The sequence below is a fragment of the Myxocyprinus asiaticus genome, chromosome 3, assembly GCF_019703515.2.
Source record: "Myxocyprinus asiaticus isolate MX2 ecotype Aquarium Trade chromosome 3, UBuf_Myxa_2, whole genome shotgun sequence".
Taxonomy (NCBI): domain Eukaryota; kingdom Metazoa; phylum Chordata; class Actinopteri; order Cypriniformes; family Catostomidae; genus Myxocyprinus; species Myxocyprinus asiaticus.
In genome coordinates, this window is record NC_059346.1 from 32,903,958 (window position 1) to 32,922,712 (window position 18,755).

General features: G+C 37.1%; 1 protein-coding gene across 1 annotated transcript; it reads left to right on the forward strand.

The window, feature by feature from the left end:
• Positions 1-2,490: 2,490 nt before the first annotated feature.
• On the forward strand, positions 2,491-8,488 carry LOC127427889 (B-cell lymphoma 6 protein homolog). Its single transcript, XM_051675801.1, has 2 exons — positions 2,491-3,545; positions 7,266-8,488. Exons 1-2 carry the CDS (start codon positions 2,849-2,851, stop codon positions 8,252-8,254), a joined length of 1,686 nt encoding a protein of 561 aa, XP_051531761.1. The 5' UTR covers positions 2,491-2,848; the 3' UTR covers positions 8,255-8,488.
• Positions 8,489-18,755: the final 10,267 nt, after the last annotated feature.

The following is an 18,755-nucleotide window of genomic DNA, read 5'->3' on the forward strand; positions in this document are numbered from 1 at the left end:
CAGCTTTTGTTTAAAAATTATATGAAGATACATTTATGATGAAGAATTCATAGAAATGTGCATTAATTTGTAATCTAGAGAAAATGTTTCATTATAATTTAATTGAAACTTTAATCAGAATCTCCTGAATGGTACTGTAAAACAACTGATGTTCTGTTACGGCAGAGCCTGTTCAAATACTGTTGAAAATTCTTCAAAAAATGCTGCCACTGTATTTTGGCTTTCATATCTGTAGTGGTTGGCCACATAAGCTCAGAGAACAGGATTACAGAGTGCTGATGCACATAGAGTGTAAGCATTGCTAGTCCCTGGTTTTAACATTTCAAAGTTCAAAAATACATTTAATTTGGGAGCTTCATAAAATGGGTTTATATGGGTGTGCACTGGAGCAATACAAAATAATTGTTCCAATGCCAAACTGCGCTGAAGTGGTGTAAAGCTCACTGCCATAGAACTTTGGAGTAATGAATCATGATTTAATATCAGGGTCTCTCATGGATGAATCTGAATTTGGAAGATGGCAGAATTAAGCTATCTGACCAGATTCTGATAGATGAAATTCTCTGGCACCATTATCTAATTTTGTATCAGATCAGATTCTCTCCTGGACTATGGTCAAGGTTTAACCCAGATCAGTCAAAATTTACTTGGATGTTTCCATTAAGATTCTGAGCCAACCTCACAGCCATGCAATAGAAAAGTTTTGATATTGAAATTTGGTTGTAACCTCAAAAATTTCAAATGCCTTTCATTTTTCTGGTGTATCACCAAAGAAACTATGGTAGTGAATCTGTTCACACTTCCTAAGTTCCTCAAAATGCATTTATTTTATCTGTCTTATACAGTTGTGTCTTAAAACTGAAAACTGTCTTAAACAGTGCAACATAACAGACAGTGCCAAGAACAGGCACAAAAGCACCGCATACAGTGACTTTTGTGATAAACAATTTAACATTCTTGAACTAGGCATGCAACTTGGACATATTCCTCTTTTTTGTAACACTTTTCATTTGCTAACACTATTCTGCTGTTTTGAATAGTGTGCTGATGTGAGGTACCCTATACCAACATATGTTGGATTTGATATTGTATTGCATTATGTTGTGTTTAAGTGTTGGGAACAATTCACCAAACCAAAATTCCTTTTAATTTCCTCTTAATCAGAACTGAGTGAAGCAGCCATTTCCCACTGATTTAAAAATAAAGTGAAAGTGAAAAAAGAAAGAATTAAGTTATTTTCCTAATTTATACATTTTTATTTTATTTTATTGATACTATACTATTTCTTTGATAGATTGCTTATACCATCCTAATGTATGCTTTGCGTGTGTGCTTACACTTTAGATGAAATGTGTCTAAATGTTCTGTATGAATATTCCCAAGATTGTATGTGTGTTTGCTTACTTTGACATATTCTGTGGCATAAGTTTTGCGTGAGCAATTTTAATATACAGTATAAGATTCCTAATTCTTCACCATATACTGAGATCTGTTCAGCAAAAAAAAAAAAAAAAAAAAACAATTGATGCACTTTAATCTGTCTTGAATACCACTATTCTGATGCTAGTGAAACTTTGTAATACAGCACTTTTTGTACCATTATCTCCTTAAGATGATTTGCTTATAATGTCTTCCTCTTTTGTAAGTCGCTTTGGATAAAAGCGTCTGCCAAATGAATAAATGTAAATGTAAAAACTGAACACTACACACAGCACAACACAGTTTCTTTCAAAGTTTTTTTTTTTCATTGTGATTTTTATTTAGAGAGAGAGAGAGAGAGAGAGAGAGAGAGAGAGAGAATTTGGGTGGATGTGCATAATATTCCTCCCATTCTTTTTAAAGATTTTTTTTTTAACGCAATTGAAATTCTGACATTTCTGACCTTGTAAACGTTGTATTTTGTTGGTTAAATATCATATTTACATATGTAAATGGGAAATAATAATAATAATAATCCTCTTTTAAATACTTTTTCTGTGATTGTGCAAAAACATTTCAGAGTTTCAAGTACTTAAAAAAAATCTAAAAATAGAAAGACTGCAGTTTAATGTTCCTCTATGTCAAAGTATTTATTATTTTAGTGCAGTTTTATCTAATGTCTTTCATTTCCCCACCCGTTCTAAATCTTCCTTCTTGTCCTTGCACTGTTTTTGTTTTGTTTCTGTTTACTACTTTTTGTGATTATCTTGGTAGTTGTGTCGATGTTGTAATGTTAACTGTTTTGTAATGTAAATGTACAATAAAATAACTGCAAAAAATAACTGTTAACTGTTGCTTTATACAAGAATAATCAAAACAAAGAGAAACGTTCATTCAAATGAAAAAAGAAAACAATAAACAGGTTCCAGAGTACAATAAAATAAAATTAAATAATTAAGTATTCACCTCAGTTATCAAGGTCAGAGTTGAAAATCGTCATTTACACGCGCTGTTTACGTGTGAGTGTGTCATTAAGCCGCGACCACATCTTTAACCAATCAAAAGTCAGGATTGACCTCAGCGTTTGTATTGTGGAATGTAGGCTGTGGATCTGGCGCGCGTTGAAATAACGATTTGTTAATTACAACAGATTTATTATACGGTTACTTTGATTATTCAAGGTGTTAATCTGTAGATCTTTTGAAGAACCCAAGCGAGTGAAAGCTTGGATTTGTAGGAGAAATCTGCGGGCTAGATTGCTAACGCTAGAGTAGCGAATTTAGCTCTGCATTTCTGAGTAATAACAAATGACTGTTGCACTTAGACTTACAAGCATGCTCGTTTCCTTTCATATAACACTAGTCAATCACAGCAATTACTTATAAAATAAATTTCCTGTTAGCTTGGGCATACAGTCCAATCATTGGCAATGAACTCCAAACGCGATAACGGGGCAAGCAGAATCAACCCAATGTCGATATCAACAGCAACAAACAGCTCACAAGCGAGCGTCTCCAGCCGTAAACACACTACAATCAACTCATCAAACAAAGGAGAGAAGGGTGAATCCGTGCAACACATAACACGGGACAAAAGCATGTCCATCTCCACGCTCAGAAGTCGCCTCGGTCCGACCATCCGGTCCACTCTGTCCGCTGCGGTGGACACACTGCTGGGCGAGATAGTGACGGTGTTGTCCGAAACCCAGCGGGAACTGTTGACCAAAGAGCAAGAGAACGAGGAACTAAAGATTCGCCTCGAGGTCTCAGAGAGAGAGCTCAAAACGTTACAAGAATGTCTTTGTAGCGCGCAGAAATTAATCGATCAGCTTCAAGGTCCCTTTGGTAACCCACCCATGCCGGGACATCACATCTACACCTCAGCTGGACCATTAAACTCGGGTCGGTTGACTCATCGGAGTGCACCCGAGGCAGATCCACGCTGTTTTACTGGAGGTGAGCCGGAGTTGAGTGGTGCGTTGGGTGATGCCATACACGGCTTTGATGCCAGGGAAGAATTCAAGAGCTGCCACCTCTCCATTCAGGCGGATGGAACGGTGACGAACAGTTTTTATGACCCTATAGCCGTCCATTCGTCTAACATCTGCTCAGATATGAACCGAACTGGTAAGATAACACTCAGTGTTGCACATGTTTGTGGTATATATGCAGGGGTTTAAAGTAACGAATTACAAATACGTAAAGTTATCCCAGGAATCGTACTTTAAGTAGTTTAAAAATGGGATACTTTTACTTGAGTACATTTTATGTGCTGTAACTGTATTTTTAATGCGCTATTTTCCCACCGTCTGTGTTCGGTACTTCCCTGTCCTGATTTTATTTTTTATCTATCAACATGATTGCTAGGGAGTGTCTCCTGACTCCCAAATCAAATCACATGTAAAAAAAAAAAAAAAAAAACTTGAATGGCAGCTGTAGATCTGGCGCCAACTCTTATGGATGTGGAGGATGCCTCAAACACATTTTCAACACCTGAACATCACGGCCGCACCTGAAAGGGCTTTTCACAGTGAAAAAGGCCAATTGCATGATCGTGTCATTGTGAGTTTAACTTGCTCAAGCCAGATATCAGCATTAATCCTGCCTCTAATTTGAAGAAACATATCCAGGTAAATTTCATATTTCTGCTTACAAGATTCTGTGTCTGTAACGTAGCCTGTAAATTAGCTGTTTAACACTGAGATTATTGGGTTGATGTGAGAGATTAAGGCAAAGTTATCAACAGGGCTGGGCAATAAAACAATCTTGATGTTTATCTGGAAAAAAGAGAGAGATGTCCTCTATATCGATGATAAACTTTTGAGTAATTGTCTTTACTTAGACAAAGTTCTACATCTAGACCAGGGGTGTTCATTACATCGATCGTTTACATAGAAAGACAACCACTGGTTGGTTGATCTAGATAAAATATAAAAGATTGACTTTATTTGCTGACGTCTGTAGCTGCATGCTGTTTGATTGACAGGCGGCTAATGTTTGTGCGCTAATGTGTGTACGTGCCTAAACGATCAAATACACTTTATAATTCCGCCAGTGCTCGTCTTGGTGAGGCATTAATGTAAACGCAGACGGTTTGGTCTAAAGTGAACGTAAACAGTGGGACAAAAAGCATATTTGCATCAGAATGTCGGACTTGAAATGTGCACGTAACCGAATTGAGCACTGTCTAGTAGTCTATGTCATATAAAGGCTCCAAAAAGCACATAAAGGCAGCACAAAAGTAATCCATTTGGCTCCAGTGGTTAAATAAATGTCTTCAGAAGAGATATGATAGGTGTGGGTGAGAAAAAGATCAATATTTAAGTCCATTTTTGCTAGAAATTCTTCTCCCTGCCCAGTGGATGGCGATATGCATGAAGAATGTGAATCACCAAAAACAAAAGAAGAAGAAAGAGAAAGTTAAAGTGGAGATTGACTGAGCAGGGAGGAGAATTTATAGTAAAAATTGACTTAAATATTAATCTGTTTCTCACCCACACCTATCATATAACTTCTGAAGTCATGGATTTAATCACTGGAGTCACATGGATTAGGCTACTTTTATGCTGATTTATGTGATGATTTTGTTTTTTTGGAGCTTAAAATTTTTGGCACCCATTAACTTGCATTGTATGAACCAAAAGAGCTGAGAAATTCGTCTAAAAATCTTAATTTGTGTTCTGCTGAAGAAAGAATGTCAGTACTCATCCGGGATGGCATAAGGGTGACTAAATGATGAGAGAATTTTCATTTTTGTGTGAATTATTCCTTTGAAGCCCAATGTGGCCCCTGTACCAAACAAATGCTCTACCCCCTCTATTGTGCAGGACATGACGAGCCAAGTGACCCTGCTTTTTTTAGTAGGGTTTTTCTATTTTATTTATTTTTTTATTTTTTTGCATTCATTGCGTTGTTTTGAACATGTTTTATGCACAACAGTAACTCTCTCTGTTGACATTAAGGGAAATTTAGACCCTACACATGAACTGATTTTAATGTAATTGTTTCATACTGAAAATAACTTTCATCTTTTCATTTCTGTAATCATGTCGACCTTTTTTTATTTTTTCCATCAGATTCATGTAGTGTTTACAGTATCATAGATAAGTGATGTATATAAAAAGCTGTCAATCACAAACACCTATAAAATATCTATATTTTTTTATTTTTTTCTGGCAAACAGCTATAAAAGGGAATGTAAATTACGGTAAGTGTGCTACACTTTTAAATTGCAGCATAGAGTTTTTATTCTAAAGGGGCATAGATTTCGCAACTCAATACTCACTACTCATGAGTACTTTTAAATGAGCTACTCTTTTACTCTTACTTGAGTACTTTTTAGGACAGGTACTTTTTCTGAAACTACATTTTTTAAGAATTAACAGTACTTTTACTTGAGTATTATTTTTCAGTACTTTTTCCACCCCTGTATATATGCAGGTAATGCTACCCTTGTCATTTGTTTATGTTCCAACACAGAACCATAAAGGTATTAGACAGTGTGGCAATAAAAATTGAGTGGTTGTATAGAAACAGCTTCAATATAATATGTAACCTTTTATATTCTCATAGTCTGATCTATTATTCTTAAGTTTGACAAATGACAGTTCATGGGTCTAAATTCACAAGTTTAATGGGATAGTTCTCCTAACAATTAAAGTTCTTTCCACGCACCCTCCTGTCGCTACAAACTCGTATGACTTTCTCTCCTCTGTGGAACACAAAAGGAGATGTTAGGGTTGAATGTAATGGATTGACCAGTGACTCTTATCACACATTTTTTCCTTACAATCAAACTATATGTGGACTTAGGTTGTCAGTCTGCCTATAATAGTCCTATTCATCTCATTTTGTGTTCCGTAGAAGTATTATGGGTTTGGAAAGATATGAGGGTGAGTAAATGATGACAGATTTTTTTTTATTTTGGAACTATCCCTTTAAGGCTCACTGTCTGCCATTAACACTATAATCATTGTGTCACTGTATATAAAAATGCATCACATTGTTAAAGGGATAATTTTCATTTTTGGGTGAACTATCTCATCATTTACCCACCCTCATGCCATGCCAGATGTGTATGACTTTGTTTCTTCTGCTGATCACAAACGAAGATTTTTAGAAGAATATCTCAGCTCTATAGGTCCTTACAATGCAAGCGAATGGTGGCCAGAAATTTGAAGGTCCGAAAAGCATATAAAGGGAGCATAAAAGTAATCCATAAGATTCCAGTGGTTAAATCAATGTTTTTTGAAAAATATAAGTGTGGGTGAGAAACAGATCAAATTTAAGTCCTTTGTTTACTATCAATCTCCACTTAACATTCTTTTTTTTATTTTTTTATTTATTTATTTTTTTGGTCGATTCGCAATCTTCACACATATAGCCACCTACTGGGCAGAGAGGAGAATTGATAGTAAAAAAGGGACTTAAATACCGATCTGTTTCTCACCCACACCTATCATATCGCTTCTGAAGATATGTATTTAACCACTGGAGTCATATGATTACTTTTTTGCTGCCTTTATGTGCTTTTTGGAGCTTCAAAATGTTGGCTCCCATTCACTTGCATTGTATGGACCTACAGAGCTGAAATATTCTTTGTTTGTGTTCAGCAGAAGTAAGTCAGTCACACATCTGGGATGGCAGGATTGTGAGTAAATGATGAGATAATTTTCATTTTTGGGTGAACTCTCCCTTTAATATATGCAGGTTATCTAATATTCTGGTAAGAAACACAAAGAGAGAAAAGTTTTACAAATTAAAAATTTATCTCATGGCCAAGTTTAACTTTTGCCAATTCGTGTAGAGCTGTCCTACCAGGGTATAAATGTGTGATCTGTTTTACAGGTGAGATGGTGGATGACAGCAGAAGGCTCTCACACACTAGAGCCCAAAACCCCTCCACACACACTATCTTCTCTGTTAAAGAAGAACAGGGTCTTGCTTCTGGGCAGGTGTGTGCGCGAGTAAGAGAGCCACCCACAGCAACTGAGCACACTGCACAGAATGTGTGTGATCTGCCATATGCCCATATGGTCGAGGAAGAAGAAAGCTCCCGTTCACACAACCACCCTTCCAAACCGACACCACCACCCCCCTCCAGGCCTCACAATGGACCGTCATCCAGTAGTTCACCTCCTCAAGGGCTTAGATCAGCCCAGAGAGATGCCCCTGGGTTGAGTACGACAGCCAGGATGAGCCCTGGGGTGGGTGGCTCATCTCCAGATGAGTCCACACGACGCTCCATCTCTGAGCTAATGGGGGAGGCACCTGGAGAACGCCCTCACTTGTGTTTAGAGTGTGGCAAGACATTCCGTCTGATCTCAAGCCTGAAAAAGCACCTGAGGATCCACACGGGAGAAAAACCATACCCGTGCACCGTGTGTGGGCGACGCTTCCGTGAGTCAGGAGCACTCAAGACTCACCTTCGCATCCACACAGGTGAGAAGCCATATTCCTGTTCCGAATGTGGAACGCAGTTTCGTCATCTAGACGGCCTGCGGAAGCACCGGCGCACACACACCGGTGAAAAACCATATGTGTGCAGTGTATGCGGCAAACGTCTCAGCCGGCTGCAGCATCTAAAGCACCACCAGCGCATACATACAGGAGAGAGGCCGTGTTGCTGCCCACTCTGCCAAAGAGCCTTTAAAGATCCGGCCAGTCTGAGGAAACACCTCCGTGCCCATGAAGGGGAGCCTGGAGCAGAGGAAGCTGTGGCCATGGCTGGACTGGCAGAGGGGGATGGAGGTTCAATGGATGATGAGGATATGAGGTTTGGGATGTGGGGGGAAGAGGAAGGGAATGAAGGGGAGCCTGTGGTGGACTGTGTGTAGTCATGGCAACACAAGGAGTTACTGAAAAGCAAACATGCAAAAGCCAAACTGAACAAAAAAGGTTTTGTTTTTAGAGACATGACTTAAAACGCATCCCCTGACTTAAGACACATGCTGTGTTGAGGGACAATTTTGTAAATATTATTTCTCTCTTCATTTTTAAGACCAAGAAATTAAGTGTGTGAAAGAGGTTATGCCTTGTCCTGGACTAAAAAACACCATCAGTGGCATTTTTTTCCAACACTTTTAATCTAGAGACTTTGAAACATACAACCAAGCAACAAGCTCATTTTTTGGGGAATATGGTTATATAACTTGTATAACAAAATTTATTCACTCATGTGAAGTATCATGTCACAGATTTCACATAACAAAACAACCTGTAGATCTTGCAAACTTCTTTCTTCTGTGTATTCAACTTATAGATAATACTGTGATTTAGTACTGGAGCTGTAAATACTTCAGTGGGACTAACAGGGTATTGTATGATCTGTTACTCACAAGTTATGGTGGTTGTAATTGGTGTAATAATTTTAATGTGCCCTACTGTCATGTGCCTGTTAAAGAGCTATGACTGACATAAAACAAACACATTAAAGCCTTAACTATGGATTTATTGCACAGACCCACACACTGATGTGCATAAAAATATGTAGATGTTTTCATGTAATGAATGCTAGCTGGGATTTCACCTTTTTTTAATCTGTTGGGTGTTTGCAGGTTGTAAAATATTAATTCTGTTAGGTCAGGGTATTTGAGAATGTTTAGATGTAGTGTACAGAGTTAAAGGGATATTTTACCCCGCCCCCATTAAAATTCTTGCATTTACTCTCTTTTATATAATCGCAGATGTATGTGACTTTGTTCTGCTGAACACAAACGAAGATTTTTTTAGAAAATATTGCTCCAGTGGTTTGATATGTATTCTGAAGTGATGCAATCACTTTAGGTGAAAAAACAGATTAACATTTAAATCTTTTTTACTTTAAATCTCCACTTTCACTTTAAGAATGTGAAAGTGGAGATTTATAGTAAAAAAAAAAAAAAAAAAAAAAGGACTTAAATGTTGATCTGTTTCTCACCCACACCTATCATATAGCTTATGAAGACATAGTTTGAACTACTGGAGTCTTATGGATCACTTTTATGCTGCCTTTATGTGATTTCTGAAGCTTGAAAGTTCTATTCACAATTAACTTGCATTGAATGGACCTACAGAGCTGAAATATTCTTCTAAAAATCTTCATTTGTGTTCTATAGAAGAAAGTCACATTTGGGTTGGAATGAGGGTGAGTATATGATGAGAGAATTTTAATTTTTGGGTGAACTATCCATTTAAGACCATCTCACAGGGTGCTCATCTAAAGCATGAAGAACGTGACTGCCAGGGCGCTTTGTCAAGTTATCTGAGTTCAGCTGACTATGGATATCTGTAAAAACATAATTTGCTTATCCAGTTCAGCAAACAGTATTGATATGCATTTTTTTAATAGTTTCGCTTTTAGATTAAGGTTCTTCTTTCGGCTGCTCCTGTTCAGGGCCGCCATAACGGACCATCCCTGTTCCGCATATTTTACTTGGCACAGGTTTTACACCGGATGCCCTTCCTGACGCTACCCCCAGTGGCTGGGGGACTCCCACTCATACCTACGGGGCAATTTGGAGTCTCCAATTCACTTAACTTGCATGTTTTTGGACTTGTGGGAGAAACCGGAACACCCGGAGGAAACCTACATGAACACTGGTAGAACATGCAAACTCCACACAGAAAGGCCCAGTTGAGCCGGGACCTTCTTGCTGTGAGGCGACTGAGCTGACCACTGAGCCACTGGTCTGCTCTGAGCAAGTACACAAAGTAAGTTTAAAAAAATTGTGCCCTCTACTGGAAGAAGGAAAAGACTTTTCAAGTGCTTCTTTGGTTAGTTTTCCTCCAAAAATGGAGAAGTCATTTCTGTGGTGGCCATGGCATCAATCTGTAATGTGGTTTTGTGAAAAAAATATATATATATTTTTTTACCCACAGAAAAATACTTTTTTTTTTTTTTTTTCCTGAAATGTAATTTTGTTTATTAACATTTTATATTCTGTACATTGAACTGCAATAGATTGTCTTAAAAATGTATGCCAGAAACTGAAAAATTCTGTGTGAAAATGATCCATAACAAGTGTTTTAATAACTAGACTTTTTGAACTGTTCACTGTTTTAATGTTTCATTTGTTCATGTGCCAACATGTTATATCGTAGAGATGTTGTTGCCAGCTGTATTAAAGTTCAACAAAAGTTGATTATAGTAAGCACTCCCAAAAAATAAAAATAAATAAGTGTGGAAAATTTGCGTTCTAAATGAACTTTAGGAGGTGCTTGTTCATTTAGTTCTGTTCAAACAAACAGTTCTGGAAAATTCTTCCACTATCTGTCCACCACTCGACTCTGTATAGCTTTATATTAACATGTCGTGTCACGTGTTCGAGCCCCTTGCATTACAGATAGCAAGCCAAATCTTTTTACACTTGTTATTTTCAAGGAGAAGATGAACGTGTGAAATTCATTTGGGAAGGAAGAGAACAGCTAATATATGTTTCTAATATTTCAGACACTAGTATTAGACAAATATTTTGGGCTGGTCTGCAATATTTTACATCGCATGAAATCTGAGGGGAGTAACACCACAGCCAAATGGTAGTAAGTTTGAAAGCAGATATTTGTAATGTTTAGTTTCTCTGTAAGGTATAATTAAAGGTACATTATGTAAGATTCAGAAACCCTTGTTATTAATGTCACCTGTGGTCGTTAAGTGAACTGCAGGCAGCTACCTGTTGCTCGTGCTCACGCTCATGCACACACTCCATAGGGACGCGAGCGAGCGAGCATCGGCCAAAACAATGACATAACGTACAAAGAGACTGAACATGATCCACCAGCATCATGCTGACAGATGAGGTAGCATAATTAAAATTACACAGTTATGATTGTTTTACTACAAACTTTGAGACTAAACTAAAACAACTAATCGGCTAACATAGCATACTGATACACACATACAGCTACATACTACCGAACTATACCAGACAGTTTACTGTTGCACTATTGTATGTTTTGTATGTCATATGTTGTACTACGATCAAGAAACCAGCGTATTTGCTTAAATTTATCCTGTATACCTGACTTTTAGTATAAAGAGAAGATCATTGAAATTATTGGAATCAAATGCCCTGCCGATGTTCACTGTAGTTTTTGCTCGACCACGATCATGTTCCCGCTTAGCCAGACGGGATTCAGTAGAAGGCTCTTTAACATCCTTTGGATTTTCCCGGCAAAACCAACCTGCTCCCTTCGCATGAAAATCAGTCTACAGGCTTTAATAGGCAGCCTAGGAAGTCCGGGAAGGGCTCATTTTTTAAGTTGCGTCACAAGCCGTTCACACATTGGCAGAAAAAAAAATAAAGGCAAATATTACATGAAAATGGTTACATAGTACACCTTTAATAAACTTTTATTTTCCAGAATTATACTTCATTGTAGTATATCTCAATACTGGGCAGTTTTGATATAATTGTTTTGATGTTGAAATGCATTTCTACTTGAATATCCTTGAATATGTTAATGCATTTCCAATTATTACTTTTACATGAAGAAGGGCACAGCCATGTCCTCACTGGTGTCAATAATATCCTTAAAACTAAACTTCACTCATATGTTATGTATATTCATAATGGTGTACAAGAAGCATTAAAAACATTTAAAATGAAATGTATTCTAATTTATTTATTTTTTGAATCTACATTAAAAAATGTTCTTGCAAGATTCTTCCCCTATCAGTGTTGTTAAAGGCAAGGTGGGGGTGTGGTTTCAATGGGGATTTAGCAATGTACCATACACCAGAGTGAGAGCCTTCAGAAGGTAATTCAGACAGCGGTACATACTGTATATGTAATTATGGGGCATGAACATGTTGAAAAGCAAATTTTATGTGTAGTGTGTTTTTGTAAGAGAGCACCAGACTGAGATAAAATTAGAAATGTCTATTTTCTCTGTGTCTGTCTTGGTGTTTTTTATTATGGCGTGCCAAACAGTTCAGAAATAAGATTAATGACTTGCCGAGGAAAGCCACTCAGCTATTGAGAGCAGCTATTGAGTCACTCACTGATAGAATGGCGCTGACTACTGAGAAGCCGGCGGTGCATCTGGATAGGCTACTCACTCTCCTCACGCAGACAGCGACTCCCTCTCCTCATCCAGCGGAGGACTCACTCTCCTCATGCAGCCAGCAACTCACTCTCCTCATCCAGCGGATGACTCACTCTCCTCACGCAGACAGCGACTCACTCTCCTCATCCAGCGGAGGACTCACTCTCCTCATGCAGCCAGCGACTCCCTCTCCTCATCCAGCGGATGACTCACTCTCCTCATGCAGCCGGCGTCTCACTCTGATGCAGTTGGGTTGTTTTATGATGTCCCTTAAATAAATGTTGTTCATGTTTACAAACAAATGCTTTGCAGTAACACTCCTGGGTTCTAAATGCAAGACAATAGCTGTTTAAAAGTAAATTCTGTAGATTATAATAAAGTTGAAAATGTTTGTACCTTCTTCAAAAAACCTATTTTTTATTCTGCACTATAAACTATAGGTATCACCCAAATAATGCATTTTATTTACATTACAATGAAATATTACATTGTGAAATGCTAAGCTGTTTATTAATGCTGCTCAATCTTTTATCATTAAAAATTGCTTGTCTGGAAGCACAGTTGCCAGTTGTGTGACTTCACTTCTCGTTTATCTGTCGGTTCAAACACTGACCATAATACTACAATCATAATATCTTTATGATTTATGGGAAATATCACATTCTTAAGAAGAAATTGGCTAATATAAAACCTAATATCCACTAATTATATCCCCTCCCCTTTTCTTAAATTACGTTACATTGACCACCAAAAAACAACAACCACATTTTTCATTGAAACGCTGTATCAGAGCTTTATTCATTTTTTTTTTTTTTTTTTTACCAAAAGCGTGATCTACGACGTCCGACACCTGAAAACTACGTGACTCTGTTACATATACATATCCAATAATTTAATAACAGAAACTTTACACTGTTTAAATGAAGAAAAATAGCCTTCATTTTTATCAATTAAAAAAAATAAACTTCATACTGTTTGTGCTATTTACTGGTATTTCTACATTTACATTACAAAGTACATTTAATTTGGTACTGCTAACATATAAAATTAAACTTTCATTTGAATCCCTGTCTTTAAAGGTATTTATTTATTTATTTTTTTTACCAAGTATTACCACTGGATATTCAAAACTGCACTTTATTTCCATTTTTTTTGCCATATACTATTTTGTTTTGACAGACAGATTTCACTGACATTGGAGTGGACTGGGATGGTCCTGTTCCTGCCATGGATACTGACGTAGTTGAAGTTCCTGAGGCTTCTGCCTCCCTTCACAAGGCTGTGTTGCAAGAAATCACACAACACATAAATCTCCTAACATCAAGTCATTGTTTTGGCCTGGATGTCTACTTGGAGGCACTAAGAATCAGTGAAACAGTCACTTATTAGCAGTGTAGCTACTGCTGCACCAATTACAATTTTAAACTGTTTCAAGGAAATTGGTTATTATGATGTGTTTGCATCTGTTGTTAGCTGATAAAAAAATTAAAACATGAATGCAATCTCTAATGTACTAATTTGATGCTTACAAATTATTTGCTTGCTAACATTTTAAAGGAATAGTTCACCAAAAAAATTATCATCCTGTCGATCCAAACCTGTATGACTTGTCTTCTGTAGAACACAAAATATATTTTGAAGAATGTTTTATATGTTTGAAACTTTGAAGAACAATGTTTTGGACCCCACTGACTTAAATTGAATGAACAAAAAAACTGACATTCTTATCCAAGATATCCACAGAAGAAAAAAAGTCATACAGGTTTGAAATGACATTAGGGTGAGTGAATGATGACAGAATGTTCATTTTTGGGTGAACTATCCCTTTAAAAACTATATAGTTGATTAGAAACTAGAAAATGGGTCAGAAAGCTGCAAAAGCAGTGTTTTTTGTTTGCATGAAAACGAAATGCCGTGAATCATATTGACAAGTTAAAGTCTGTTTTTTATTCTTTCGTTCATTTTCAAGTGTGCATTTATGGCTGTCATTATATTACACGGTGCAAAAAGAAGCCTTAGCTTCTTAATTTTATAAGTACATTGGCACAGCTATGTTACTCTACTCATATTGTCATATACACTACCGGTCAAAAGTTTTGAAACACTTACTCATTCTTTATTATAATTTTTTTTTCACATTTTAGAATAATAGTAAAGTCATCAAAACTATGGAATAACATAAATGGAACTATGGGAATTATGTTGTGACTAAACAAAAAAACCAAAATAAATCAAAACTGTGTTATATTTTAGCATCTTCAAAGTAGTCACCCTTTGCCTAGAATTTGCAGACATGTACTCTTGACATTTTCTCAACCAACTTCTTGAGGTATCACCCTGGGATGATTTTTAAACAGTATTGAAGGAGTTCCCATCTATGTTGGACACGTATTGGCTGCTTTTCTTTATTATTTGGTCCAAGTCATCCATTTCAAAAACGTTTTTTTTTTAATTAAATGTTAGTTTTGTGATTAAATAAATTAATATGTTGGCACAAATATATTTTTGTCTACAAAACTAATTTCAAACATTTAAGCATACGCCTTCAGATCAAAAGATTTTTAAGATCATAAGAAACATTTCAGTCAAGTGTTTCAAAACCTTTGACTGGTAGTGTATGTAATATAAACTTGAATACCAACTTTAATGTAGTTGCTTAACTACATTAGGGATTGAGATTTATTGAAAATATTCTCCAACTTTTTTTGTTCTTTTTTTTTGTTCTTTTTTTTTCTTTTTTTTCTTACAAATAACTGATATTTGGGTCATTTTAAATGTTTCTCGGATTGTCAACCATTCATTTCATCCGCTGGGAGAGGAGAGTGAGTTGCCGGCTGCGTGAGGAGAGTGAGATACCGGATGCGTTAGGTGTGTGGGTCGCTGGCTGCATGAGAAGAGTGAGTCCTCCGCTGGATGAGGAGAGTGAGTCGCTGGCTGAGTGAGGAGAGTGAGTCCTCTGCTGGATGAGGAGAGTGAGTCCTCTGCTGGATGAGGAGAGTGAGTCGCTGGCTGTGTGAGGAGAGTGAGTCCTCCGTTGGGTGAGGAGAGTGAGTAGCCTATCCAGATGCACCGCCGGTTTCTTAGTAGTCAACGCCGTTCTATCAGTGAGTGACTCAATAGCTGCTCTCAATAGCTGAGTGGCTTCCCTCGGCAAGTCATTAGTCTTATTTTTGAACCATTTGTCACGCCATACTTTATAGTCTTTAATTGTGGGAACAGTCTTTCCTTTCTGATTGTTTACTCAGAGGTTATGCTAGGGTCAGATAGTTTGACTCATTGGATACAAACTCATTTGAATTAACAGTCTATGAAAAAATACAGAAATGCTCAGTTTAGATAAATAATATTCAAAAGGACAATATAACTTATCATTAGTGCTTAAGTCCCTCCCCTGAAAGGAATAGTTCACCCAAAAAATAAAATTGTGTCATCATTTGTTCCAATCCCAAATTACTTTCATTTTTCCATAGAACACAAAAAGAGATATTAGGCAGAATGTTCTCAGTTACAATTCACTTTTATTGTGTGAAAAAAAAATATGCAATGAGAGTGAATGGTGACTGAGGCTGTTGGCTTCACCCAAAATTCTAAATGGAAAAAAAAAAAAAACACAAGAAGAAGAAGAATGTGAAAGTGGAGATTGATTGGACTTTTCTCACCCACACCTATTATATCTCTTCTGAAGACATGGATTAAACCACTGGAGTCATATGGATTACTTTTATGTTGTCTTTATGTGCTTTTGAAGGTTCAAAGATTTGGTACCCATTCACTTGCACTCTATAGACCTACAAAGCTGAGGAATTCTTCTAAAAAATTTTTTTATGTTCAGCAGAAGAAAGAAAGTCATACACGTCTGGGGTGGCATGAGAGTGAGTAAATGATGAGAGAAATGTCATTTTTGGGAGAACTAAAGGGTTAATAATGCTTTAATAATACCTTTAAGGGTTAATAATGCAACACTGGGTGACAGAATAAGTAATGGAATTTAAGTGGAAAGATATTTTAAAGGTATAGGTGTCAAGATTGTGTGATTTCACAATAGAATTTAACCCTTCAGAGAATAAGACTTTTTTTACTGCCCCACTTTTTTAATTGTTTCCTGACAATCCCTTTAACTATCAAGGAATTCCACTGCAAAATGTCACTGTGCTGTTTTGTCTCAGACCAGAACTCCCTTCCCTTCTTGATTTCAAACTGACTCATGTATCCCCTCAGCCATGATTACAGTCTCTGTGACGTAAGTCAAGACCACGCAGCCTTTGAGCCCACACCCTGACTCCAGACCACAGTCCTTGCTCTCAATGCTGCGGAGAGCAGGTTTAATGTCACATTTAAGGATCATGTCTGTGGTGTTATAATTGTTGCACTATGAACACTAGATCCTTGGCTCTCTGTTCCCGTTTTTACCTCAGTCATCTTAAAAGCTTCTTTAAACTTACTTGATGAGGGTCATGAATTTTGTAAATGTGGAATTATTTAAATATATATATTGTCATAAGCAAATATACCTGGATATGTAGATGTGGTTTTGTGTGTTTTTAAAGGGAATGTTCACCCATAAATGGAAATCATTTACTAACCCTATCCCAGATGTGTATGACTTTCTTTCTTCTGCTGAACGCAAAGATTTCAGCTCTGTAGGACCATACAATGCAAGTGAATAGTGGCCAGAACTTTGAAGGTTCAAAAAGCATATTAAAGCAGCATAAAAGTAATCCATGTGACTTCAGTGGTTAAATCTATATCTTCAGAAGTGATATAAAAAGGTGTGGGTGAGAAACAGATCAATATTTAAGTCCTTTTTTTTGCTATAAATTCTCCTCCCTCCCAGTAGGTGATGATATGCACATAGAATGCGAATCACAAAAAACAAAAGTGAACGTGGAGATTTGTAGTCTTTATAGTCAGCTGAAGAAAGAAAGTCATACACATCTGGGGATTGCATGAGGGTGATTAAATTATGAAAGAATTTTCATTTTTGGGTGAACTATCCCTTTAACGATTAGTTTTTTCCTCTAGATGTAGCCAGTAAACATTTAACCCTGTTGACAAATTACATGAATTCTGGTTTCTGTGAAGGTAGGCCTGACTAAAATTCAAATAAATGGCATCAGAATGTTCAAGGACAACTGTTTGTAAGGAAACTCATTTTTAAAATGTTTATGTCAGCAAATGTGTAGTCATTCACTCTGTGTGTGTGTGTGTGTGTGTGTGTGTGTGTGTGTGTGTGCCTGCATTAGCAAAAATGAAGGCTGGCATTGAGTGCAACAGGTTGTTTTTTGTGGTCATGTGATAGCTCTCTGGTTCAACTGTGTATGCATGTATTTTAGCATAGAAATTCATGTATTTGAGAAACTATGCATGTCTTGGGTCTTGGTGCTGCATGCCTCTATGTAGCCAAAAATGTAAGATCTGCCTGTGAACTCTCCCTCTCTCTCTCTCTCTCTCTCTCTGTGTGTGTGTGTGTGTGTGTGTGTGTGTGTGTGTGTGTGTGTGTGTGAGGAACTCTCTCATGCAGTCATTTCCTTAGTGACTTAAAGCAAACATTCTTACCTTTCTTTAAGGAAGTGACTCAACCAGAGATTATTTAGCAGAGACGGGCCACTTCTATTTAAATGAATGGGAGAAATTGGAACACCCCATCAAGAAGCTCTAGCACCCAACTGTTAATGGATGTTGAAAGGAAGTCCCTTCTTACAGGTGAAAAAGCCAATCACCTTTTAGACACAGACATCACCTGTCAATCAAGTCTTGTATATCATTAGATATACAAGCTGGGAAAATTGTGTTTTTTTTTATTTATTTATTTTTTTTATTTATTAATTTTTTTTGCGTAATATGAGGTAAAGAATCACATTTTATCAGTGGCGAATTCTCAGGGCCAGCAAAGCCTTCTCTGTTGGCCTAACATGTCTAATAAATAAATATTTTTTCATCCATTCATTCATTCAACAGTACAGTGAATAGGCATCTAAAGTCAGATTGTCAGATTCATTAGCCAACAAGATTGATTTATTTGTTCTTGTTGGGTGTGATCTTTAGGATATGTCCCAGTCCAGGCCTTCTAAGCTGACCTTGAGTGACACAGTCACGCTTTAAGTGATGTACGCAATTTGAAAGCGAAGAGTGCGAAATCTAGCTGACGAGTCGGCTGTCACTGCCACTATCGACATTGAGAAAGAGATCCTTATGGATTTGAAAACATGAGATGTAAACAGGAAAGGAGGGCTGATTTTCACTTCAAGTAAATTGGTAAGTGCTTTTTGCATTGTTATAGCAACATCAGGAGTTTTCTAAGTGTAAATTAGG

Bases quoted from the DNA above. Each gene is read 5' to 3' on its own strand.
- LOC127427889 (XM_051675801.1), top strand. From the start codon at position 2,849: ATGAACTCCAAACGCGATAACGGGGCAAGCAGAATCAACCCAATGTCG. The intron at 3,546-7,265 runs GTAAGATAACAC...TCTGTTTTACAG, and splicing joins CTCAGATATGAACCGAACTG to GTGAGATGGTGGATGACAGC.